At 42.8% G+C, this 26425-nt stretch overlaps 1 protein-coding gene across 1 annotated transcript in view; it reads right to left on the bottom strand.

The window, feature by feature from the left end:
- Window positions 1-2089: 2089 nt before the first annotated feature.
- LOC138603768 (FERM and PDZ domain-containing protein 4-like) overlaps window positions 2090-26425 on the bottom strand; it is a gene marked incomplete at its 5' end in the record, with an annotated part of 36697 nt that continues 12361 nt past the window's right edge. The window contains 14 exons of the mRNA XM_069675677.1: window positions 2090-6250; window positions 6562-7195; window positions 7250-7575; window positions 7829-7967; window positions 8053-8235; window positions 8327-8416; window positions 12550-12676; window positions 13371-13507; window positions 14029-14148; window positions 16539-16670; window positions 18720-18827; window positions 20002-20106; window positions 21159-21204; window positions 23581-23683. Of these exons, the coding sequence (XP_069531778.1) occupies window positions 2868-6250; window positions 6562-7195; window positions 7250-7575; window positions 7829-7967; window positions 8053-8235; window positions 8327-8416; window positions 12550-12676; window positions 13371-13507; window positions 14029-14148; window positions 16539-16670; window positions 18720-18827; window positions 20002-20106; window positions 21159-21204; window positions 23581-23683 (5633 nt within the window). The remainder of the gene's footprint in view (window positions 6251-6561; window positions 7196-7249; window positions 7576-7828; window positions 7968-8052; window positions 8236-8326; window positions 8417-12549; window positions 12677-13370; window positions 13508-14028; window positions 14149-16538; window positions 16671-18719; window positions 18828-20001; window positions 20107-21158; window positions 21205-23580; window positions 23684-26425) is intronic.

Raw genomic sequence — 26425 nt, 5'->3', positions numbered from 1 at the left:
CATTCACAAAAACAAAGATGTAAATGACATTTAATTTGAGGTAAATATTAGATTAACATACGTTTATACAATTAAGCAAGTTAAATGGGTCCAGGGACAAAGGAAAACAGGTGTGGAGTAAGTGTGACCAGTTCTAAATATCACTTGTCATTGTTATATATATTTCTGCGAGGGACAAATGACAGCTTTTCCTTCTCTAGAACAATCTGAACTCAGGTTTAATACCTCACATAACCACAGCAGAGAGCTAATTAACTGATAATGACATACACCTGTGTGACGGGGCCTTTAATAACTCCTATCAACGTCAGTGCAGTGATATGACTCTAAAAAGCCAAGCATGACCTTTGACCCCAGCTAGGGTATATTCCAGCCTATGCAAGTGTAACACACAAAGACAATGATTTAGCTGGTGATTACATACACTTAGCAAAGTAACACTAATGGAGCAGGTCTTCTGTCAAAGCTGTTTTAATAGGCGTCACATGGAGGAAAAGGCTCCCACTGTTAAAATCCTCAGTCGTCCTATGTGGGTGCTTCAAAACACGCTCACCTCAAGCTTTTATTCCATCAAGTGCTGACATGAGTCAGTTGGTATTCAACACAGTGTCAAATGTTTGTTCACAAGTTCAGCATCAGTTCAGTAATTATCACTCACAGATGTCAGCCCTGTCCTCAGAACACGGTCATCAGTCTTGTTTGTTAGTTAAAGTGAATTCACACACATGTTGATGGATGAGACTAGTGAGGGGAGCTATGCCAGCGTTAGTCTTCCTGTGGTTTACCTGAGCTCGGAGTGATGGCTGAATTTAGACCGCTGCATCGTCTACGCCTACCTGCCTATGTCGTAAGAGGAATCTGCAGCCACAGGCTAGCTAGCATTCAGCACTACCTGTTAGATAAGAGGATTTCATAGACTTCTCCTACAACAAACGTTTTATTAATAAAAATACACCTAAATTCTCTTTATTTACAACAGAAAATTAACAGTTTCACCTGCATATTCAAGTCATTTTAGTATATATTTTCTGTAGTAGAAATATCACTATTTTCTGAAATGAGGATCTTTGAACTAATGTAATAATGATCATTTCACCCATAAATCATTGAAGTACAATATTTACATGTAATACAGAGCACATTTAATCTGAAACAATATTAAAATAAATGTTTATTAGATACAAAGGTTTTTCTTTTTAAATTCTATTTATATTTCAACCCGGTCAAGGAGTCCTTACACACTCCAAAAATGTAAAGCCATTCTCGTCTAACAGACTATTAAGTGCAAACATTTTTTTTCCTTATAAAAAACTATTATGATTGCAGCATCCAGCGTTGAGACAGAGGGGCGATAACAAGCCGATCCCCCCCAAGTGCTTCCAAACCTGTCTTCCAAATATTTCGCTTGTCATGAATTCCAAAAATGGGGGGAAAAAACACAAAGGACAAATCTGTGCAAATTCACTAGAAAGTGTGAAACTCTGATTAAATCATTTGTGAAAAAAGTAAAAGGCTCCAGTCTCTCTTGAATTTGTGTTAAGGACTGGGGGCTGCACAAGGGACCGCCCAGGAAGTGACAAATGAAAGAGACATGGAGACTTGAATTATTTCTTACCTGTTTGGACTGGAACAGCTGGATGAGATATTTTGGATTTCCTTGCCAGAAATGCGAACTGCTGTGAAATAACTTGAGACAAAGCTGACATTACATATTGACATGATAACTTTGAGAGCTCAGATGTAAGCCAACAGTAATCATTTTTTGGTATCATATTTAAAGTATTGGCTGTGAACCCTTCAAATCAATGGACACATGGCAAGAGACAATAACATATCTGTAAAATGTTCTTTTAATAGATTGGTGGATTATTGAAAAAAGAAAACAGGAATTAATTTCTTGCCAAGAGACAAGAAACTGTATCTTGATACATTGTGTGGAATAATAAATCAATTAAGCATAAAACTTATTCCAAAACATATGATAATAAAACACAAAGACTATTTAGATATAATTTATACAGTCGTCAATCTGAGAAACGTCTTAATAAATTGTCATATTATAGCATCTTTATATTTGTATATATTAAGTTTCTTGGGGACTAGCTTTCTATTTACTCTTCTGAAAATAATCTATGCAATAACATATGAAGCAGTGGTAAATGCAGTGCAATCTCAGTGTCCCTGTATTTTCTACATGTCTAACAAATGTCCCTCTTATCTTAAATAACTGCATTATATAGCAACAGTGCTGAATTCAGTTCACTTTATCAGTCATTCAGAAATACAACCCGACATTTATCATGTGAAAGAAATGATAGCAACAATTTCCTCACTTGACTGGCTGTGACACATTTAACTTAGATGTCTTTAGGTGAATTATTATTAATACAATTAATAAATATCTGTAGTAAAACTGCACTTTATGAACTGATTGAGCTGAAAGTGAATTCACGCCAGCCCTGTACAATAATAGAGCTAATTAAGCTGAAAACTCAATGGCTTCTTGAAACTGCTACAGCAAATAATTATATTGGATTTATGTACATTTTATACATTTTTTAAATAAGTTACATAATGCACAGGTAAAAGGGTATCTATTAGGTACATATTACAAAGGTCTGTGACAGTATGGCTTTGTAAATATACATTACAATATTGTCATCAGAAAAATCAAGTGCAGTCAGATTGGACTGCCAATAAGCATCTTACTAATTTTCCAGTGTGTTATGTTAAATCTAACTTTGATATGGAGACCACCCAGACCTCATATGAAAAACATACGACTGTTCCAGCAGAAATAACAAGATGCTTAAAGACAGACTTCTGCTGACTGTGTAGGCCACACTAAAAAGCATAAGGAGTAGCCTCTACTTGCTAAGCAGCGTTTTAAGGGAGCGGGTGAGTGCGTTAGCAATAGCCGACATGGTACTGGAGTGGCGGACCAGGGCTTTCACGCTGTGCTCCCCTGGTGCTCCCACAGTAGCAGCCTCAGCCGCTTTGAGCAAACAGATATAGTTCATCACAACCTCATCAACCTTAGCTACAACCTCTCTCTGCTGGTGTGAGGCTGATGCTCCGAGCCCTTTAACCAGACACATACAGGCTTCACAGAGACAGCAAAGCACCTGGAAGCTACAAGTCACAGCTAGCAGCATCTCCTCAGGAGTACCGTGGGCCTGCGCCATCCTCCGGCACGCCCGGCCTAATTCTTTGGACTCAACAGAGAGGAGCTGCTTATACTGGGATACGTCCTGGAGAGGCATCTGGGCTCCACGATCGCAGCGGCCTATGCTGGATCTTACCAGCGCAATGAGCTCACTGGCATCACGGCGGACATCTGTGAAGCCGGAAGGGAAGCCATACATGCGGTCCTTGAGTGCATTGATTCTCGCGAGACGGTCACTGAAGCTCATGTTATTGAGAACCTCCCCATAAAGCTGCTCCCCAGCTGCATCCATCGCTGAGCCACAGGGAAATATGGCTGATGCAGCAGCGTCATGAGCCTTAATGTCGTTTCCACCACGGCTTCGTCTTGGCCTTTCCCACTCAATATCATCCTCTTCGCCCTCACTCTTACGTTTGAAGAAACAGTAGCTAAAAGGCCCATTGCATCTCCAAGGACTGGTGTCCAGTTTTTGAGAGCCCTTTATATGTTTTCCATCTTTCTGCAGGGGAAATGCAACAGACGCCCTTCTGCAATCCAACCTATTGCCTGTGGACCAGCACGAGGTATGGGAAGATACAGATCCTTGGGAGTAGCTTTTGGAGAGCCGCTTCCTTGTTGGCCTACGCTGGACTTTTGTCTCACCTTGCTGGGGCACAGACGGTGACAAGGGCTGCTGGCTCCGACTACGGGTGGGCTTGTCAAACAGAACTTCCACGCTACCAGAACTTGCAGTCACATTGCTGGAGCTGCGTTTGAGCTCCCTGCCCCGCTGCAGGCTATTGCTAAGGGAATCTGTCTGTGCCGGGGTTGGGGTAAGAGCTTGAATGTGGTTCTGATTCGGCCGGAACTGCACAGAATGGATGGAATCCTGCGGGCATATTGAGTTGCTTGAGCTCGCGTTGCCTTGCACAGGAAGAGGCAACAGAGACGGAGGTGGCGGTGGGGGAGGTGGCGGAGGAGGTGGTGACTGTGGGTTGCGATTTGGAGAAGTAATGCAAGCCCTTGGGCCTGTAGATGCCTGCCTGACAAAAGCTGAAGGACGGTCTCCCCTTCCAAGTGAGATGGTGTTGAAGTCTCGTTGACCACTTACACTGGGGGCAGCAGAGAAACAAAGAGAATCATTAGGACGTTGATGAGAAGACTGACGAACTGCATGCTTCGCTCTTGGTTCTGATCTGAACCAGTCCTCTGTTGTGCCACTAGGTTGGCTTCTTGACCGAGGTGGGGCGCGGTTAGCAGCACCCCCATCCTCGTGGTTTCCACCTGTAATGAATCCCCCATCAGGGCTGATACAACCCTCTCTCTTATACATTGACAGGAAGTGCTCTGGGTCCATACCACTCCTCTCTAGTTCACTTTCCAGGCCAGAAAAGGAGCTTCTTCTCTCAGAAGTAGTGGGCCTGAAATCTAGACTTTCATTCAGTGTCTGAGCATGCATGTCAGGACTTCTTTTGAGTTTGGCAGGAAGTGTGGCTGAATGGTATGACCGTTGATTTTTATTCGCCAGCTGCATGTTCGCCGCATTAGGGGTGACTAAATTTGGGCTGAGAAATGGGGATGATATGGAGGAAGGCATACACGGGCAGCGAGCGATGGTGTTCCCTCTATTCTTAACCATTTCAACAAGCTGGGGATTGCTAGTGATAAAACGCCTGGTGTCCTTTTTCACCGCCGCTCCCATGCCTGCACTGTGCAGCTTCCCACCCTGATGCATCTGGCTGACTGTTAGATAGTTAATCAGCTGCCTGTACGCCTCGCTGCCTTCCTTCTGGTTTAACCCTTTTAAACAGGCCTGTTGCTTAGCATGCAGATCATTGTGCGACCTCTTGCTTCCGCTACCTGCTGACTCTTTATGCTTGGACGGTGTTGCTGATGAGGGACGGACCGGTTCAGGCCCAGTTGCAGGAGCGTGAATGTTGGGCAGCATTTTCCGAAGTAGGGCAGGGTCTGCGTGGGGGTGGTCTTTTCCCTGAGTGCTTTGTCCAGGGAGGCCGCGCGGGTTTCCAGCTTTGTTATCCTCGTAGTTTAACACCCTTAGCAATGAAGAGGAGGAACTGGAAAGAGGATGCCTCTGCATATGGTGGTGTTTGGATTCAAGTGGACCAGGGCCCCGTGGGGAGTCAGTTGGTGTGGCACATGCACTACTATTTGTGCTTCCACCAGCATCTAGGGACGAGCACAGAGAACCCTGCAGTGAACTGTGGGCTTCTCCTTGCAAATTTGAAATCCTTTTTGCTAGATGGTACTCACACAACCTCGCAACGCTCTGCTGCCTGGACATAGGTGGATGGTCACTCTGTATGTCCGATCCCTGCTCAGACCCCCCTGATCGGGATTTTTTGGTCGGGGACAACAACGATGCCACAACTAAATGTTCTTCTTGCTCAACAGCTGCAGCTCCATTATCCGCATGACAGTCCCCGATGTTGACAACATCTAACAGACGGTCAGAGGCGGAGGAAGAAGGGCGGGGAATTCTGTGATGCTCATGGGGGTGGCTGTTCATCCCAAGGCCCTCGGCTGCAGAATTTTCTGTTAAAAAAGAATTTTGTCTTCTTTGACTTTCGCCACGCTCGCAGAAAGAAGTGCGCTGGTCCAAGTCGAGACGGCTGCGGATCCCGCTGCTCTCACCTCGATAGCCTTCTCTTGTGCTGAAGGTGTTATACTTCCCACTGGAGTCGGCAGACTTTTTGTGATGCTTGCCTCCTGGTGTGGTGGAACTGGGGCGCTGGAGAGTGGACGAGAGGTTAGCCTGCGCCCTCAACTCAAAGCTTTCTTGCCCTGTCGATGCAGTTTCTAAGAGGGGGCTCCGTCTTGGAGGAACTGCTGGAGGCTGAAGGTGCCGCGTTGGACTACGGGGTTTCTTCTGTATCGTTCCTGCCGTACTGGGTGAGACGGGGAATTCTGTTTTCTCCTCAAGTAAAGGTTGGTACCCTTCTCTTGTGGCCACCAGAAGACGCATGTGGCTCTCACTGAGCCTGTGAGTAGCAGCAAGTTCAGAGATTTCCGTCATCTCGGAGGAGTTTGTCTCATTGCCAGAATCTGAGGACGACTCTGGGCTGAAGCCTCGAGATGCGTAGGCCCCTAGAAGACAAGGGAAGTTAAACACAGGTCATTCAACTAGAAGTTAACTGCTGTTTAATGTGCACTGATTAAGCACTACACAGAGTTATGACAATAAATATGACCGACATCACACAGACTCTGTGCGGGCTGGCAGAATAAAGCCTTTTTAATGTGCGGTTCAATTGATTCGGACATTTCTCACATGCAGCTGCTTCGTGTACTGTCTGGACAAGTTCAGTAGTGCAGTGCAAGGGGCTTAAATTATATCAAATGACAGATATAGGAGACTGAGGGGGATGTATTTAGGCTTGCATTAGTAATCAACAGACCTGGATTATGACCGTGCGGTGGTGGTGGGGGAGGCCTCTGTTCAGAGACAGACAGAGCCTCTAGCGCCTGCAGAGTATTCATGACCGCATTGTCCAGCCTTCTCTCCCCTCCCCTGCTCCCCTCCCCCTCCCCGTGGGTTGGAACAGCATCAATTAACGATACTGGGATATCATCGTTGTCACGTGTGCTCAGCGGCCGTCCCTCGGGCGCAGCGTCCTCATCCGAACTGTCCCTAAAGCCTGGCGGCGGAGCCGCGATCGCGAGGTTGAGCGTCTGCAGCAGTGTGTCGTCCTCATCTTCATCGACGCCGTCATCTCCCTCGGGAGGAGGTAGGGAAGTCAGGTCGATGATGTCATCAGTAGAACCGGAGATTTTGAGGAAGGTGGCTTTGCCGGCTGCTGTGGCTAAACCTCCTCCTTGGTTAGCACAGTTTTCACCCCCACCTCCTCTTTCTTCTCCCACAGGTGTCCCCCCTGTGGAGTCTTCCTCACATGAAGCGTCGTCATCATCCTCTGCGTCGTCTGTCGTGTCACGATAAAACAGATCCCTCAGCACTGGCTCCTCGGCACCTTCCTCGCTTATAATGTTACTATAGACATGAGTCAGACCACTGAACTGAAATGGCACTCTGTCCTGGGAACGATAGTCTGTGTTGTTGTGCAAGTAGGGCGGTCTGTGCTCTGGTACCTCAGGGCTCTCCAACAGTCTTTCATAGCCCAGGTTTTTCGGCTTCAAAGGTGGGTCCCCCCCAAAAATAAATGACACTTTAGCGCTCCGAGGTGAGTCTTGAGTTTTGTGTCTTGTAGCAGGGGGAAGAGGAGGCGGCACCGGACTCCTCCGTTCCCTGAGGTCTCTGTCAGGGTTTTGGGGTTCATGGAAGTAAGAAGAGATGCTGTTCTCTCTCTGCCCGTTGTCTGAAAACTGGGAGTCCCTGTTGTAGACCTCTACATGGCTGGGCTCCTCGTTGTAGCCCAGAGATGTGCTGTATGGCCACTCCAGGACACGATCCTGACCTGCAGAAGTACAAGCTTTTATTACCTCACATGTTTATATATTTAAGGTCATTAAAGTTTGAACGGGCTGCCCATCTTTTCGAGACCTGTGAGTGCTCTGCATCAAGCCTTTTGAGGCTTTGTGCTGCTTGTAAGGCATCAATTTTTAAGCCATGTGTCACACAGAGAGTCCATCAACTTCCTAACTTAATATTACTTATATATCTATTATATCTACAAATTTAACATGCAGACACAGCAAGTAATGACTCACTTGGGTCATCCCCTCCAGTGCTATTGCAGTGGGGCACACTGAAGATAGATCTCCTTGCATCCACTAGGAGGCGATAGTAGCCTGCAGTTATACAGGCCAGGTTCATTGCATCACTCGACTCCATGATCAGTGTGATAGGCTGCGAACGATAGAGGGAAAGGAAGAATGAAAAAAGGGAGAGCAAACAAAGAATATAGAAATAATTCACATGAAAGTGTGCTCACCCTGACATCCAGAACATGCAGCTCCAGGCGCACGTTGGTATCATCCTCAGTGAGGATCTCGATGCGGTTGACGTGGCTGAAGTCAGCCAACAGGGCCACCAGGTTGGTCCGGGCGTTAATGACATGACTGATGCCGTAACGAGGGCCGACTAACAGCGTCACCTCGGTCTGCTTCTCCCCTTGCTAGAAAGTATTGCATAGGCATACAACTGTTATTCCCTATTACCCCCAGAAAATCAGCAACAGAGCCTCTTCCCCAAACTATCAGTCTTACCAGGAGTATAGATTTGAACTCCCTCCCTCCATAGAGTCGGAGTTCACTGAGGTACCTCAGGTAATGCACCTTGGCCTGCAAAGCAGTCAGCTGCACAGAGAGAAGAGAAATACATTAGCAAGCATTCAAATCACTTCGACCCGAACAGAAGCATTTGTCTTCTAATGTCAGGATGTAAAGCACTCTCGAGCCATTTGGATTTGGACCGCTGATTCTCAGTTACATCGCATCAGATCATTTAAATCTGATCAAAATGTGAAGAGCTGCTGCAGTGCAGAACTCTTTATGGCTTGCTTGTGTGGATATGTGCTTCTCCAGACATTAAGGGTATATGGGGTTTTGGAAATGATGCTTCTGAGGTAGTACTGAAGCTTTTACTGCAATGAGACGTACAGAATATATCCATCAAACATTCTATGTCTCAGCATTTTCAGTATTTTTTAACTACCTTCCTTTGTGATTTAGAAACTGAAAAAAGGGGGGAAAACTTTACATTAAGGTACCCATACTCACCATTAAGGAGTTGCTTATTCACATGCTTATTTGTAGCATAATGACTGTTCATTTAAAAGAACTTCAAAGGAAACTAAGAGTGTTACCTTAATAACCTCTGACTTCTCTTTGATAGATTGTAGTGGAGTTGTTGTAGGTAAATTAGAAGATTAAACCTACCCTATAGTAGTTGTCCATTCTTATCGATATTTTCTACCCTATAGAATCTACCCTATCTATACCCCATAGATGAAAGCAACTCATCCGAGTACTTTGCCCAAAAGTCAAGGCCCCAGAAATCCCATAAATCATGGGGTCTTTGGTTAAATAACTTAAAAAAAGAATACCTTGGGCGCTGCTTTAGCTCAGTTGGTAGAGCAGGCGCCCCATGTACAGAGGCTACAGTCTTTGACGCACTGATGGCAGGCTCGACTCCTGGTCTGTCGGCACTTGGCGCATGTCATCCCCCACTCTCTACTTCCCACGTTTCCTGTCTCTTCAGCTGTCCTAATAAAGGCAAAAAGCCCCCAAAAATATCTCTCTCATGTCTGGCTTCATCAAGCTTGATGAACGTCCCCATCTCTCCGTGACCGGAGGTGTCATTAACTGACACACACTGTGTGTATCTAAACCCAGTTTCCTGAGTTAGAGCGTCACTGTTAAAAATATTTATTATTTATTTATTATAATGATTAGTAGTAATGTATGTTTCACCGCAGTTTGTATGAGATGCAACATGAAAATTGGCAAAATTACGTTTGCGAAAGATTGAAGAATCTGTTGACAGAGGCAGACTTACGGTCGCCTGAACTGCAAAACACTACAGCAAATCACAAACTACGCCAGCATTTCAGCAGATTTGCTGGCGCATTTTCTGAAATGCTGGCGCGTTTTGTGATTTGCTGGCGTGTTTTGTGATTTGCTGGGGCGTTTTGTGATTTGCTGGCGCGTTTTCTGAAATGCCGAGGTGTTTTGTGATTTGCTGGCGCATTTTCTGAAATGCCGAGGTGTTTTGTGATTTGCTGGCGCATTTTCTGAAATGCCGAGGTGTTTTGTGATTTGCTGGCGCATTTTCTGAAATGCCGAGGTGTTTTGTGATTTGCTGGCGCGTTTTGTGATTTGCTGTAGTGTTTTGTACTTCAGGGCCACTGTACTGAGTCCAGCTGCTGCTGTTACAAACACAGTGATCGCTGGTTTAGGGATACCAGGTGGTTCGAAAACCAGTAGGGAACACAATATCGGGTCCCAAAGTATACCAATTTAATGCTGTCTGAAGCCACAGAGCTCTTCTTTTTCCCTCCTTTGCCCTCCGTGTAAGTAAAGACAATTCGGAGTGATTTCTAATCCACCACCAGCACTACAACAGCGCTTGGTTTCACCCAAAAGGGGGCGTGGTCGTTCTGGCTAACTGGAAGTGGATGCTATCATCTGTAAAGTTAGTCAATAAGTTACCTTTATTTCAGTTATGTGAATAAAGACAGTAGTCAACTTTCAAAGATAGATTTTACCCTAAATGAGAGAGTGAACAACTGAATAAACAAGTCCTTTCTGGCTGACAGAAAGAGCTACCTCACTTTTACCTACATGTATGAGCTTTTATGAGCTATATTACTTTATTTGGTTTGAAAGAGAAACCCACTCTCATAGACTTTACCCACCTGACTAAATGAGCCCCCCCTACCTGAAAGAATGAGTCACCTCCCTTTGACCTCACCATCTGTCTCAGAAACAAAAGGCTAATGAGATGTCTGACCTTCCTGGGTTGGAAAGCAGACATCTTTATTAAAAACTGATTTTGTTTTTCATGAAACTCTTGCTCAGGCTTTACTGCGGCCCATCCACAACCTGAGTGAGCTGCCTCTTTTTCGGTGAGTGCTGAGTGATAGCTTCAAGGCGGTAATGAGAAAGCTAATTTGCAGCTTCGATGTTTGTCAGTTTGTTGGTGCTTGCTTGGCTGTATCTCTCCCAAATAAATACATCGCACATCAGCCGTCACTATGAATACAAATGATTAGCCTGTACGTTATAACTCTCTGGCCTGGATGGAATAGATCAATATCCCCCTCGTGTGTCTGACACCGTACACATATATATATACATTTAAGGATTTCTGGTGTTTGACATTCTGAATGACATTCCTTTAACCACTACATGAAGCTGTATGAGGTAAATTAAGTTTAGAAAAGCAGAGAGAAATGCTCATTTGCCTGATGATGATTGATGTTGCCCATATATTTCGCTTCATAAATGCTTCCTGGCTGTGGAACTACATACTTTGCAAATTATCGTGTATATACACATTTCTATTTATGCCACTGTTCTTAGCATGCTAATTCTTGGTGTACTTTTTTATCAAGTGATGTATTTAATGCTGGGATCCAATCCAAATAAACCACAAGGCCCATGTACAGTGTAAGTAAAGAACATGCCCCCCAATGCAGTGTTGTGTCCCATTGATGTGTTCTTATTGTGCTAAGAAGTAGGCTTTAAGGATGGGTATCCAGAACAGGTATATTTTGGTACCGGTACGTGCCAAAAGCACCAATAGGCTCATGTGAAAATAGTGCTCCAATCGCTATTTAACGTTAACATTCTGTTTTATTTAACATTGTTTTCATTCTAACGTAGCTGGCATCCGTCCCCAAGTGGTGACGAAGCCGCTGCCGTAACTCTAGCAGAAGTCAGACACCTAAGTTAAACCATTCTCCATCTCTAAACGAGGGAAAATGATCTGATAGCTCGCCAAAGTGTGAAGTTTGACTTGCTGAGTATTGATTGTTACTGTTACTTCACGTTAACCGCTGTAACTGTAGGAAGATGACACAGCACTGTACTTATATAGCGCTTTTCTAGTGTTGCAACCACTCAGAGCTGCTTTTACACTACTCGTCACATTCACCCTTTCACACACCGGGAGCATGTTTGGGGTTCAGTGTCTTGCTCACACTTCGACATGTAGCCTGAGGGAGCTGGTGATCGAACCACCAACCTTCCAAATGAAAGACAACCGACTTTCCCACTGAGCCACTACCCCCCTTCCAGAGGCACACTATCAGACACCCTAATAAAGACATGTCCTTTTTTTTTTTGCACCAAATAATGGAGAGCAATATCGATAAGAGAAACAATAAGTATCGGTATCGATAAGCAGTATCGGTATCAATAAAATCCTAATGATAACCCTCCCTAGTCGGCTTTATTCGTTGGTTTTGGTTGTTTAATAGGATTAGTTGACAATATGAGAAATACAGAAAAACTATATTTAATTTTCATGCATTAACATTTAGCATTATAATGGAGTAGACACTTGTAGTAGCTTGCAGCTAACCTTATTTGCATGGGTTTATTTCATGTTGGTGTGCAGCTCATTTGTACGTAAATATATGTTACAGAATGCACAAACCAAACAGTTTCACAAAGAGCTGAAAAGTTCTGCTGAAGTTGGATCAGACGCCCCTGACTTGAACATGTGTGCGTGAATATGAATATCTTATTATGCACACAGTTTGACAATGCATTTAGTTTCTTATTCGCATTTGCATTCAAGGTCTCGCTTGACAAGGAGGGGTCTAAGGTTGACATGGGTGAGAACCTTTACAAGGTTGAGCATGGCAGCGATGCTATTCTCGGATATTGCATCAGAAAACAGACAGGCAGTGTGTTTGTGCGCTTTTGTGTGTGTGTCAGAAGTTTATTAACAAGGGCGAGGAAAGACAAAGAGAGCTGCTTACTTTTTTCCCAGGAGGCACGAGGTTCTGGTTGGTTTTGAGGATGTGCGTCAGAGCCTTCTTGATGTTTTTCTCTTTCATGCTGGACAGCACGACGGGAGGCAGGAACAGTGGCAGACCCCATTCCTTTCTGTGAAAGGGAGATTGATTTCAGCATAAAACCCTTAGACAACAGTAGTGGGGGTTAAATACTTGCAGTCAAAAGCTGGATGATGTTAAGTCTCAGACAAGTTGACAGTTACAGAAAAGAACGGTCGGAGAGCTTTCTTTGGGGAAATGCCTCCTCGTTTATAAAGGTGAGAAGATTCTCCGAACAACCACTGACCTGTATAAACTGCTGTGCTGAAACACACCAACAAAAACACATGATCTGATAGCAATGATGATAATAATGTGAACACTATCTTTTTTTTTTGCATGAATTTTGGTTAATTTATTTTAGAAATATTTTGTTTTAGTTCTCGAACATGGTTAAACTCGAGAATTGATTAAAATGAAGGCATTGCAATAAGTGTTTTTCCTCTTGTGGCATCAGTCAGACTGTCTCTACTTGACTCATCAGAGAGGTGTAGTTCACTTGTAAGTTTGTTGTTACCTAGAAAACACTTCAGTAATAATTGGAGGATGCTACTACGAAGGCCTAAGCGGGCATGCATCCACACATTTTACTCACTAAGTTTTCCCGTGGTAAGTAATTTCCGGTAATTTCTTGAGATCTTATTAATGCTGTACCACAAAATGATAACGAGATTAATAAGTCAAGATCTAGAAAAAAACGGAAATGACTTGTTATCATAGAAAAACAGAGTAAATAAAAAACTTACTGGATGTACTTGAGAGAAACCTTCTGACTCTGCCTGGTCGTCATGGTGAGGATGTACATCTGCAGGGCGGCCAATCGCAGCGCAGCATCGTACTTCAGCTCCGGGCCGAACCGCTCCAAGACCACGTCGTTGCAACTCTACGGAAACGTATGAAGGAAAATGACATGAGAATCAAGTGAGTTTTTTTTAAAGCTTGTGAAGTGCATTTGGTGTCTGCATCGAGGAATTGGAGCAGCAGTGCATCCCCAGTGAGCTGAAATAAGTTCTTCTCAACCTGTGTGGAAGGAGGCTCCTTCAAAGGGAAGTGGTTTTCAGTCCCTGATGAAGGACTCGGAAGCACAAAAAGGTGAACTCTGACAGGAAAAGATGGGTAGCTTTCCCTCTCCCAGCTATTTCACTGGACTACATATCAAAGAAAGCCTATTGGGAAGCAGTTTATTGTTTTAGAAAGTAGTAGTTTATTATGTTATTTCAGGATATCATTTGCAAATAGGCTTTTGTTTTGAAAGGATTCATTCTGTATCCTTCTGAGTTAATGACCAAAATCATTTCCAAACCATCTGGTGGAGTGTACACATCTCAAAGTTGAAAAACTATCCTAACTATTCTCGGGTTCGATTTAATAGGAGTTTTAGTTTTTATGACAGAATCAGCTCACCTGCACATAGAGGTATTCAAATGCCACAGCGTCTCTCCGGAGCAGCTCCACCGGGTCCCGGGGCACGAAGCTGACTCTGAAGAAACACTTCATCTTGTCACAGCCGGGCCTCTGAGTCACCTGGGGATACAGGAGACGGGGGAGAGGAGGGGAAGAAGAAGAAAGGCATCGATTGAGGGTGATAGATGAACAGAGGCATCGACGCACACAGAGAAGACAAAGAAGTGTACAATCATTAGTGGATACACATGTGTGGCTGAGAAAGTCAGTAAGTAAATGAAAGAAGAGTGTGAGAAATGCATCATTCAGCTAAAGCGCATGTAACAATAGACTGTATAAAAAGATGGATGACATGACAGCTCCCTAAAAGTGAAGCCAAAACATTTTGAGCGCCCCCTGCTGACTGGCAGCTCTGTGGACAAATGGGGCTCCTGCAGCCGATCTGTTCCAGAGTAGCAGAGCAGGGGAGGAACGGCAAGGGGAAAGGTAACTAAAACAATCCCTGCAGTGATTGAAGTTCTCATTATGCTGTTAAATACGCTGACATGAGGGAGCTGTGGCGTCTTTTTCTGGAAGTTAAATGTGTGTTTTGGTTAGCTGAAGGGGCGGGATGTCAATACCACGGCTCCACCAGCCTCTGGATGGAGTGCTCACTTCTAGGGGTATTTTGGCTTCACTTTTGTACAATGAGAGTAGATGAAGACGCGTCGTCCATCTTTATATACACTCATTGGTAAACAGTAGTTTCGTAGCATTAATGTCAGCAGTTAAAGTAGAAGTAGGAGGAGAGGACAGACTAGTACTGGAAGGAGAAGTACTAGCAGACGTTATGACACTAGGAGCTATAGCTGTAAGACTAAATGAATGAATGGAAGTACTTTTAGTAGTAGAGAATCAAGTATTAATAATACTGTTACGAAGTAGTAGTATGTAGTAGTAGTGAATTGGTATTGATATATGGTTGTTGTGGTGATTATAACAGAAAGCCTTTTTTTCAAGGTGTGGACAGTCATATGAAAGAAACTATGGAGTTGCATTATGGGAAGTGTAGGATTTAGTGTTATTTGGGCTTAAAGTCAAGATATCTTGGACTGAGATGCATCAATTTTGACCATCGTTTTTACAACAACAACAACACGGTAGTGCAATACAAAGTTTTGAGCATGCTAGCAATAATGTGATTAAAAACAATCCACCTTAATCAAGTGCTCCTCCTGTGAGGAGTTTTTAGCTGGTTATGAAACAGATTGAAATTAACACTGATGTCTCCATGTGAGCTACAAAGGCAAACAAGACCATCAGCGACAAGATTGACATCTTATCTTTACAGTTACTTTTAATGATTGTTAGCACTGTGTCAGAAGAGGCTTCGGGGTGCCAAATCAGCCTTTTTTCTTTATTAACCAGAGCAAAGAGTGATACGTTTGAATGTTAAAGTAAAGCAGGATGAGATAATGTGTTAAAAAAACACTTCTTGGGCCGCTGGTTTAGCTCAGTTGGTAGAGCATGCGCCACATATTCAGAGGCTACAGTCCTCTTCGCAACGGTCGCAGGTTCGACTCCCAGTCTGCTGATCATTTGGTGCATGTCGTCCCCCACTCACTCCTCCCAACATTTCCTATCTTACTTCAGCTGTCCTATTAATTAAAGGCAAAAAGCCCCAAAAATAATCTTAAAAAAAACAGAAACAAATTCTTAATCTGACCTGTGGATATATAGCAGCTGCCAATCAAGTATAGTGGAGTAATTCTATATAATATTTGCCTTTGAAATGTGGCGACGTAGAAGTCCAAACTAATGAAAATACTCAAGTAAAACCTTCAGCATGTTTCTTTGTTAGATTCCAGCGCTGCTGCAGCATTAACAGGAGTTGCATAAATGCATTAACACAGTGTTATTCAAACCACTTTACAACCCAAAAACTTGCTTGTGTAATTCAGCAGCAGTAACCCAGAAAAAATAACTTGCTTGCGGTGCTTGTCTGTGTATTTGACTCCATTTTTTATTCAAGCTAAAACCACCAGTTCAGCAGCATCTTTTAAATATTGATTACACTTTATAAATGATTTAATGTAGCAGCTAAGAGAGGGCAGGGGAGTCTACAACCCTTCTCCTACACACCTGTCACCAAGACTGACACTCGGGTGTATTACAGTATAGAATATGTTTTATCAAGCGTGTCAACGTTCATCTGCCACTGTGCGTGCCACAGAGCAGAGCTGCACATCGCAACTGTGTGGTGTGAATATTAAACTCGTCCTCTTGTGATCCTGTAACCTCATTAGAATGAAGCGGGCACTGTGGGTGAAAGTCTGTGTGTGGTGTTTATGTGTGCGCGCGAGGGGAGGATAGGTGTAATGCGAGCTGTCGCCCCTGCTGTGCCGGTTCTGATAAATGACACTCGGGTCCAAATGCTGCTTGAATACTGAGCAGGAGTGTGTGTGCGCAAGTTTGGTATTTGTGTGTCAGACATTAAAGAAAGTGAACAAGGCGGAGGAAGCATCTCTTACCTGAGTTAGCATCTCCTGTTCGTGCAGGAGAAGCAGTTTGCTCCCGGAGCCTTCATCCCTCTGCTCCAATACGAGGGAGAAGTGCTCGATGCATTTGATTGACAGCTTCTCTTGCAGGGTCAGGATCACGTCCTGAGACAAACACAGCACATGAATATGTGATCAGAGCAGCTGCAAAATAGCTAAAATGATGCAAAGTGGGGAAACTATTTATGATATACGATGCCACTATACATGACCTGAGCAGAGTTACAGCAGCTGGATTCTGTGCTCAACATTTCCATTCTTTATGCAGCTTCAAACAGCCTCTTACCTCCTCTTACCTATCATATAAAAAATGTGGAAGTGTAAAAACACTGTGGGCGTAGGTAAGATTCAATTTTTCCCCAGGTGTCAAACCAAGGTCAAATAATGACAGATGTTTAGCTCCCAACAGCAAGCTCCGGGGGCGAGTTTATATAAAGGTACAGCACAGTTGTTGTTGACTGCTGCAAACTGGTGATTGAAAGGTTGTCATGTAGTACAATAAATGATTTACTCCTTAATGTATGAGTCCCATGGTGAGCTATGGTAAACTTGGATGCATAAGTAGGAGAAAATTAGAATTGTAGCATGTTATTCCTCATATATATAATTATTTGTCTGCTGCCAATTCTTTACAAAATACAGTTATTGAATTAGGTGACTGCATGAGTATGTATTTCTTATGCTAATGCATCAGGATCTTCCTTCCTCTTCAGTAACTTTTGTCCTTTATCTACGCTAGTATAATCACTCAAAGACATTAGTTTGGTAGAATCGGTCGTCCCTTAATTCAAAGCTACAGTCTCATGTGGAAGTGTCCTCTGGCAAGACACTGAACCCCAAATTGCTCCCGGGGGCATAGCAATCGGGTATGAATGCATACTGGAAATTGGTACTTAGGTCACTGCCATCAGTGTGTGGCTGAGTGTGTGAATGTGACATGTAATGTAAAAGCGTTTTGAGTGGTCGGAAGACTAGAAAAGCGCAAGATAAGTACAGTCCATTTACAATTTACAAATGTTCCATTTGATACAAATTAGTTATACATATACAGCTCCGGAAAAAGTTAAGAGACCGCTCCAAATGTTCCTTAAAACAGCATCTCTCTCTTCCTGTCATGGCCAGCCCAATCCATCTGAACCACTGAAAACCTCCTGAATGTGGATGGTCACAAGCCATAGAACAAAGAGCGGCCTAACGTCGCCCAACAGCGCTGTGACAGACTGGAGGAGAGCAGGCCAAGATGCATGAAAGCTGTAATTAACAAGACTAGGTCAAAACCTAGTATGTGGCTGACCACGTCAGGTCCATGGGCTCTTTGGTGGGCTACAAGGACTGTCCTTATGAGGCCGATGACAACGTGTTTGAAAGCAGTTGCATGCTGCGGACGTAGCTGAGGACAGCCTCAACGCTCTCTCTCTCTATATATATGTATATATATGTATATATATACAGTATATAATACTTTTTTTTTGGGGCAGAAAAATGACTAAATTGAGAGATTTTACATCACATTTACATTTTGATTCCATATCATCAGAGAAAATCGGCTACTTGCTACAAATTACCCTTAGTGACATAGTGAGTTAGCTTCCTGACTAAATAGCTAAGTTGCAAGATTCATAAGTGTAATAATTTGATAATGCAAATAATGAATAAACATAATAAACTTTAAATAATGTTCCTGTGGGATTCAGTGGAAAAGTAGGAGTAAAAGGGCGCCGGTATATCTCAGCGGTTCAGTTGGTATGACCCATGTACATTGGCTCATCCCCACTCTCTCTTCCCAACAAATAATCTTACTTATCTGTACATCTCTGGCTTAAAAAGGTGAAATGGTTTTATAAATCCGTATTAGACTAAAAGCCTTGTGACGGTAACAGGATAGTGAAGCTCAGGAAATAAGACACTGAGCTCTCTCTTGCTTCTGGAACTGCTCATGGTTGAAAATATGCTCTTTGCCACCTCGCCTGAATAAATGAGGTGCTCAGAGAAATGGAAATGAAAAAGTGATGGAATTTCATGGTCCGTGTGTGTGCCTCAAGACACGGTAATTTGCAGTCTAAATGAATTTATCCCTTTGTAATTATAGATGCAGCAGAGACTGCTCATTTTGACGAGTGCGCCCTACGGGTAGGAACACACACACGCACGTACCTTGATAGAGGTACTGCTGTCGAAGCGAAAAGACTTGGTCTGCCCGTTCTCCAGGTAGACCTTCAGGACATTTGGCATGAACAGAAGAGAGTTGTCCTTCACCGGGTTCTGAAAAGGAGGAATAAGATCAGTCTTTTCATTCAGTGCATTTGTTTTGGAGCGTGGCATCAGGACGGGCCTGATATACACACACATACACATTCACATATAACTGTGTGTTCACCATGATATGCTTATTGCTGAATTAACTATCACTTTCATGAACTGTTTATTTAATCTCATTCTGTGTATCAGAACCCAGCGATGTTTGGAGTCTACACGCAGCTGAGAGTCCAGAGGTATCGAATATGGGGGGGTTAGATAGATGAGATTAACTACATTAAGTTTAGGAAGAAATAGCTTATTTGATAAGAAAGTTTTGGACAAAGGATTGGTCAACTTCACGCCGTTTTGATTGGACACTGCCCTCGGGGGAAGAGACCCTTTAAAAAAGAGACGACACCCCAAGATCTCGCTCTTACACTCTTACCGTCTTACCCTCTTACGCTCTTACACTCTTGCTTCTTCCTCTTTTCCCTTCATCCTCTGGGACCCGGCAGCTGACGAGCTCCACACCCTGCCTCCGGACTTTTAACCCTTTCTTTTAAGTTTTGCCCCGCGAGAAGGCCCAGAGCCTGCGTGCGCCTTGCCGCGCTGAAGACCTCGCAAGTAGACATTGCTCCAAGTAAGCTTCAAGCTGTTCTAGCCCTGTGTTCCAAGAACTGAAGACAACAGCTCTCTTTTTGCTCCAATCCCTGCGCTCTGACAAGCCTCAAACCCAGAGCCCAGAAGACGCACTCAGCCTCCATCCAGTACCAGTCACAACACGGAGTGACCTGCACGTCGTCATCTAGAGAGACCGAACCAGCCGTGCGGCGCCGCTCCGAGGGATGTTACTCGGGTTAAAGCCCAGGGCGCCTGAAGCTCTAGGCCACGCCGCTCCGACAGCCTCCACACGCCTCACCTACAGCGCGTTGACCCTCTCCTTCATCAGAGTCGGTCTAACTTTGCTTTACTGTATATCGGAGTTGATGTGGTAGTATTAAGGGTATTGGGGTTAGAGTACAACGTTAGCAAAGATACCTACCTAAAGATACGCTACAGTTTTCACCGTAAGAAACACAATAAGTCTTCCTCATCTAAAAGAAGAAGTGACAACCATCTGGCAAAGCCTATATAGGTCATACATAAGTGTGCGCAAGTGCGTCTATGTGTGAGCGTGTGTGTGTGTGGCGGAACTTACTGGAACCTGGCCGTTTATAATGACCTCCTCTGCAAAGCGCACTTTGACCGGATTGGACTTGAGCATGGCTTTTTTGGCTGCACTGATGAACGCTGATTTAGGGGACTAAGAGGCAGCCGTCCAAAGAGAGGAGCAGGGATAGAGAGAGAGAGAGAGAGAAAGAGAGAGAGAGAGAGAGAGAGAGAGGGGGAAAGGGGAAGACAGAGACAGACAGATGGAGGAGGAGGGATATAAGAGAGGCATAAATACATGCACAAAGACAGAAGCACATTGGAGAAGCTATAATATATTATTACAATAACCAAACATTCCTAAAATTGGTAGAACTAATTCCCCGACTTTATCTGTAACAATCAGCATCTGTTCCTATTAAAGATGTCAATTTTATGAAAAACTAAAATTTCCCAAAGGAACAGTGTTGTTTACCAAATGCTGCTCAAGCCTGAGTAAATAATGCTTTTGATCAGTGTTCATTTCGTTAACAAAAACTGTGATGAAAAATGACGAATACGAGGCGTTGACAAACTAAAAATAGAAAAACTCTGACGACACGTATGTTTTGTCTTCGAGACGAGACGGAACTAAAATGTTGGCAGTTGTCCGTCAGACATTCAAAATCCATGATGTTTAAAGCCTCAAGCACCAGTTAGAGGTAAAAGGTAGCATGAAGGCAGTTGTAAACTTCCTCTGTTAACTCGAACAACTCGGCTTTTCTGCTTCAGGCTCTGTGCGCTCATCATTTGACGCTTCTTCCGCACAAACAGGAGCGACTGACAAACAGTCAGTCAGACTGTTTAAATGAGAAGCTATGATGAGGCGTAATCTTTAGATGCGGTGTTCTCATCGTTCTGTAACTGGTTGGGTAAAGTGCTGAAATTTAAGTGTTAATTTTACCTGAAGCAAACAGGTTAAAAGAGAAAAGGGAGACTAGAGAGGGGTTTGTACTAAAAGTAATGACTGAAATGTGATGCTGAAGGTACAAGCTTAAAATCTGCACCTCCCTGAATATGAAGGCAGTCAAAGGCAGACGATGTTGCATTACTGAGTCTTTTAACTTAATTTCAGCACTATTTTGAAACATATATCTGATAAATCCAATCCTCTTAGTGTGCTCCAAAAACTAAAGAAACCCCTACTGCTCGAGCTGATCTACTCACAGGATACGGCTGGACGACAGTCAACATGATGGATTCTTTGCAGCTCCTGAAGCGAGAAGACCACAGATCACAGAGTCATCGAAACCATCAGAAAAGAACAACCAAAGAGAAAAACAACGGCAGATAGACGACAGAAACTTGATTAGCTTGTCTGAAATTAAATTAGATGCCTTTGGCAATCAGCACTTACACGTAGCAGCAGTAAAAGCACACACACACTTTGATACTCATTAGTTTCCCATTTAGAAAAAAAAACGTGACATTATCTCGAGTGAACCAAAACTGTATTCATGAATTAACAGAAAGCATTTTCTGTCTTCTTATTAAAGCTGAATAATTATTTTTCTGAACTTTACAAGAGGATTTGTGAGTGATTAGCTGAACTGTATTAACTTAGCATTATGTATATATGGGTGTAAAGCATGACTCATACTTTGCAGGCACTTCATTGGAGTTGTTTTTTGGGAAGTTAAAGATGAGATCTCAAAAGTGAATTTATGATAACGACTTTGGTTTAATTGTGAATTCATCTGGGCCTAAGCGGACACACATCCATACATTTTAGATCCCGGGGTAACAAGTAATTTCTGGTTGTTTTCTCAAGATGTCGACTAATTAGGGCCCGAGCACCAATGGGTTTAGTCTCGTGTCTAAATAACTTGACAATTTCCAGCCTTTTTCACTGTTTTGTGTCTGTCAAACACACTTTGGCTGCTGCACATTTTGGTCCGCTTACACTTTGTCGCCAACATTTGGTGTTGTCTCCAGAACACGGCAGAATTGAGAGTCGTTTCCACTGGTTTGTCTTTGATCATCACAACGCGACTGCAACACACCCCGACCTGCACACGGGTGCGAGGGCCCGTTCATCGCTGCTTGCAGCTTTTTTTATTTTATTTATTTTATTTAACCTTTATTTAACCAGGTAGTCCCATTGAGATTAAGAATCTCATTTTCAAGGGAGACCTGGCCAAGACAGCAGCAAAAAACAATTTATTGCTTTAATTGTTCTTGTTATCTCGGGGTAACAAAGCTTGTTTTCCCCCTGTTATGGATTCATTTATCTCATTATCTCGAGATAATAAAGCTGGTTGTCCTATTATAAAGGATTCATTTATCTCGTTATCTCCAGATAACAAAGCTGGTTTTCAGGGATGCACGATATTATCGGCACGTTCTACGGTATCTGCAGATATATCATTTTTCTGCCGATATTCACCGCCGATAAAAGAACGCTTTAATTATGCCTAAATACTTGATGATTCCCAAATAAGCTTCATGAATATTACAGTTTTCTTTGAAAGAAAATTTAATATGGCATTTTGTACATAACCTCAGTTTAAGTAGTTTTTTATATTGCCTACATTTTAAAAAGCACTGTTTTGCCAGTGGGCCACTACAGTAGGCATGATATCCACTACAGGAGAGACTTGATGTTCTCGGCAATTGGCAAAAGGGGTTGGAAAATATCGGCATATCGAATATCGTGCATCCCGACTAATTTTCCCATGATAATGGATTCATTTATCTCATTGTCTCGAGATAACAAAGCTTGCTTTCTCGTGATAACGCAATAATTTTCTGGCGATCTAGAAAACAAAACAACAGGCTGGTCACTGTGATATTACAGACCAGGACATGTCATGCTGCCTTTGCCCACACTGATGTGTGTAACTCTGGGGATATGAGTTACTATAATCTGATGTTACAGTGGTGCACCGTTGTTATCTCGAGATAACAAGACAAATAAGTTGAGATCTCAAAAAAAACAACAAGAAAGGACTCGTCATCACAAGAAAGAGGAGTAAATAAAATGTATGGATGTATGTCCACTTCGGGCTTCCGTATTAAATACCTCACAAAAAAAAGTATATTTCAGATACTAACATGCCCCTGCATTATATTACATTTTTTTGAGCTTAAGATGTTTTATTGTGCTCCCTCACCATTTTTGTAGTCTTTTAGCATGCAGATAGTTCAGTTTGCATGTGCAGAAGTTTTGAGATATCTGCGTCCTAACAGAGTTTGGTTTCACATCCATAAAAAATTACATGAGGAAAAACTTTTTCCGGGAATAGCGTCCAAATTAATCTGGATAATCCACAGATCTCAATGTCGACAATTTTCAAAGGGACTATTTCTTCGCAAACAATATGTTTCAGTGAAAGCTGTTTATAGAAAGGTCTTTGGATTAATCAGAATAACTGTGACATTCTTTGTATTCCAATCACAGCGATTTTATGTGAATGGATGGATGGAGTTAAGTAGAACAATATGTCATTTTGTAATAAGAGCGCACTGGCCCTTTAAATCTTATCAATAACCTCAAGTACAGGCCTTGTCATGTGATATATGTCTTTCTCTATAAAATCTGAATTATTAGAGCTTGGATTCTGACAGATCACAAGCTTTGCGCAATCACCTTACGAGGTCGATGACTCGTTCTCTTGGAGCCGAGCCGACGGGCTCGTCGTTGATCATGATGATCTCATCGCCCGGCAGCAGCTTACCCTCTGATGGACCGCCTACGCACACACAGAGGAGCACATACAAACACGCTTCAGTTGACGACACTGCAGGAAGAGCGTTTCTTGGATTGTGTGTGAATGAGTCATTGTAAGAACAGCTGAGTGGACACTGCAACATATGTTATAAACATGTCACATGTAATTTGGTTTGGTGTGTACATCTCCTGACACATGTAATAAATATAAACATTAATCAACTGCGGCAGCCTCAAGTACATCCACAGCTTTCCTTGGCGAACACCTCTAAATAGAATATTCATCACTTCAACTGTCTGCTTGGGATTCAGCAGCGATTGATTATCGGGAAGCCTAATCACTGTGTGTGTCTGTGCAGTAAGTGGAGTTGACAGTTGATCGTCTCTAAGCAGCAATTTAGAAATCAGCCGCTCAACCAAAATAAACAATGCTTCAAGAAAGACAACATTAATTTAGGCTCATTTTCTGTCTTGAGGTCAATGTACGTTACATGTGCAATCACAGGATGGAGAAGCCAGCAGTCTGCATGGTTTGCTTCTAAACAAGCAGGACAGCAACTGTCACTGATTAGCACTTTTCAAACAGGAAGGAGGAAGTAATTATACCACTCGATGCAAGTCTTTCTAATTTTCTAAACTCGGAAACATCCTGTTTTGTTGGAGTTAATTTTTCATTATATCGTCATTACTTTTACACATATTTGTGCATGGGAGTAAATGTCTCAAAGTGCAAAACATTGCAAAACTCCGTCCCTCACTCACCCTCTCTGATACAGATAAACCCGTCAACACCTTTGTCCCCTCAAGCCTTGACTACTGCAACGCACATCTCATCTGGAACCCTAACTAGAACCTGCAGAGGCTCCAATATGTTCAAAACAGCGCTGCTAGGGTCCTGATGAGAGTGCCTAAGTACGACCACACTACACCAATCCTTCACTCACTACGATTAACCAGTGGTGTAAAGTATTTTCTCGGAGTATCTGTACTCTTTACTTGAGTTTTTACATTTCTTGCAATTTCTTCTTTTACTCCTCTACATTCCCCGAGTTAAATGTGTACTTTTACTCCGATACACTTCCCCGAACAGTCTTTGTTACTTTGTCAGTCGGGAGACGTTTGTTGGTCTAATGATTGTGGATGTTTACAATAAATGTCATATAAATGCATTTAACTCTTTCTCCAACTCTAATCATTACAGGTTTAATAATAGCAGCTGTGCATCAAATCTGACGTACACATCTCAAATTATTTTACATGATTAAGACGTGCTCTGATGGTAAATAAGGGGCCCATAAATAGCATCATAATAGAGGTTAATTATCCTAAAAATGGGATCTTAAGTTGTGAAGATCGTTTTTCTTCGAGTTTTACAGTAGAGAATAAAGTTAATAACTCTCGAAATTCTTTTACTTTCAATAGTTAAGTCCAATTTATATGAGAAATAAATTTGATACTTAAGTACAGAAAAGATCAGATACTTTAAGACTTTTACTCAAGTAATATGAGAACAGCTGACTTTTACCAAAGTCTGGTTTGATCACTTTTACTCAAGTATGGCTTTCAGGTACTTTATCCACCACAGCTACTAACACATCAATGCATCCAGGAAACGCCCCTACCTCCCTCAAAGAGCTGCTCACCCCTCAAACCACCAAGAGAAACCTCCGGTCTGGAAACACCTATCGTCTTCATCCCCTCCAGGACTAAGCTCCACACTATGGCGGATCGGGCCTTCCACTCTGCCGCTTCAAGCCTGTGGAAGGCCCTGCCTGACCACCTGTGGAAGGCCCTGCCTGACCACCTGAGAAAGGCCCTGCCTGACCACCTGAGGAAGGCCCTGCCTGACCACCTGAGGTCACCACATAGTGTAGAAACCTTTTAAAAGGGACTTTTTCTTTATTAATTCTGCTTGCTTTTACTTATTATTTTAATAACCTGTTGTTTTTGTATTACTTGTTCTTATTACCTGTGGGTTTTATCTCTTGTTTTAAGTTCATGTCTTTATCCTGTAGCACAATGAGATTTGATTCAACTGTAAAGTGTGTTATATATCAAAAGTATTATTGTTATTATTATTATTATTATTGCATTGTAAAGACGAATACAAGTAATGGCATGCGCTCTAAATGACTGGGCTATTGAAAGTAAAGTTTCTAGTCTGCATTGTAATTTTAAAATAAGTTTAAAGGTGATACTTGTGGCGGAGGCGAGACAGATCCTAGTAAACAGTCCAAAACAAGTCCAGGATAAAAAAAGAAAATGAGACTGAACTCAAGCACTTCATATTAGTTCGACTTAACAGCTCCGGAAAAATTAAGAGACCACTGCAAAGATATGTTTTTCTCTGGTTCTATTATTTATAGGTTTCTGTTTTGTTTTATTGTAAACAACATTTCTCTCTACTTCCACATAAAATATTCTCATTCAGGTCTTTTATTTGCACAAGATGATGACTGGTAACACGTTCATGTTTAAACAACAGAATACTAATGTTTTAACTCAGGAAGAGTTTGTTTTTAATTACAGCTCTCATGTGTCTCTGCACGCTCTCCAGTCTGTCACAGCGCTGCTGGCTGACGTTAGGCCGCTCTTTGTTCGATGGCTTGTGACCATCCATCTTCCTCTTAATCACATTCAGGAGGTTTTCAGGGGTTCACATCTGGATTGAGCTGGCCATGAGATGTAGAGAGAGATGCTGATTTAAGGAACATTTGGAGCGGGCTCTTAATTTCTTCCAGAGCTGTATGTTTCGCCAATATGG

This window comes from Semicossyphus pulcher, unplaced genomic scaffold (assembly GCF_022749685.1).
Source record: "Semicossyphus pulcher isolate SPU_LCO1_2020_fin unplaced genomic scaffold, fSemPul1.0.p SCAF_24, whole genome shotgun sequence".
In the NCBI taxonomy this organism is placed as follows: Eukaryota; Metazoa; Chordata; class Actinopteri; order Labriformes; family Labridae; genus Semicossyphus; species Semicossyphus pulcher.
Note: the sequence above shows the minus strand (reverse complement) of the source record. Positions and strands in the feature narration are given on the sequence as shown.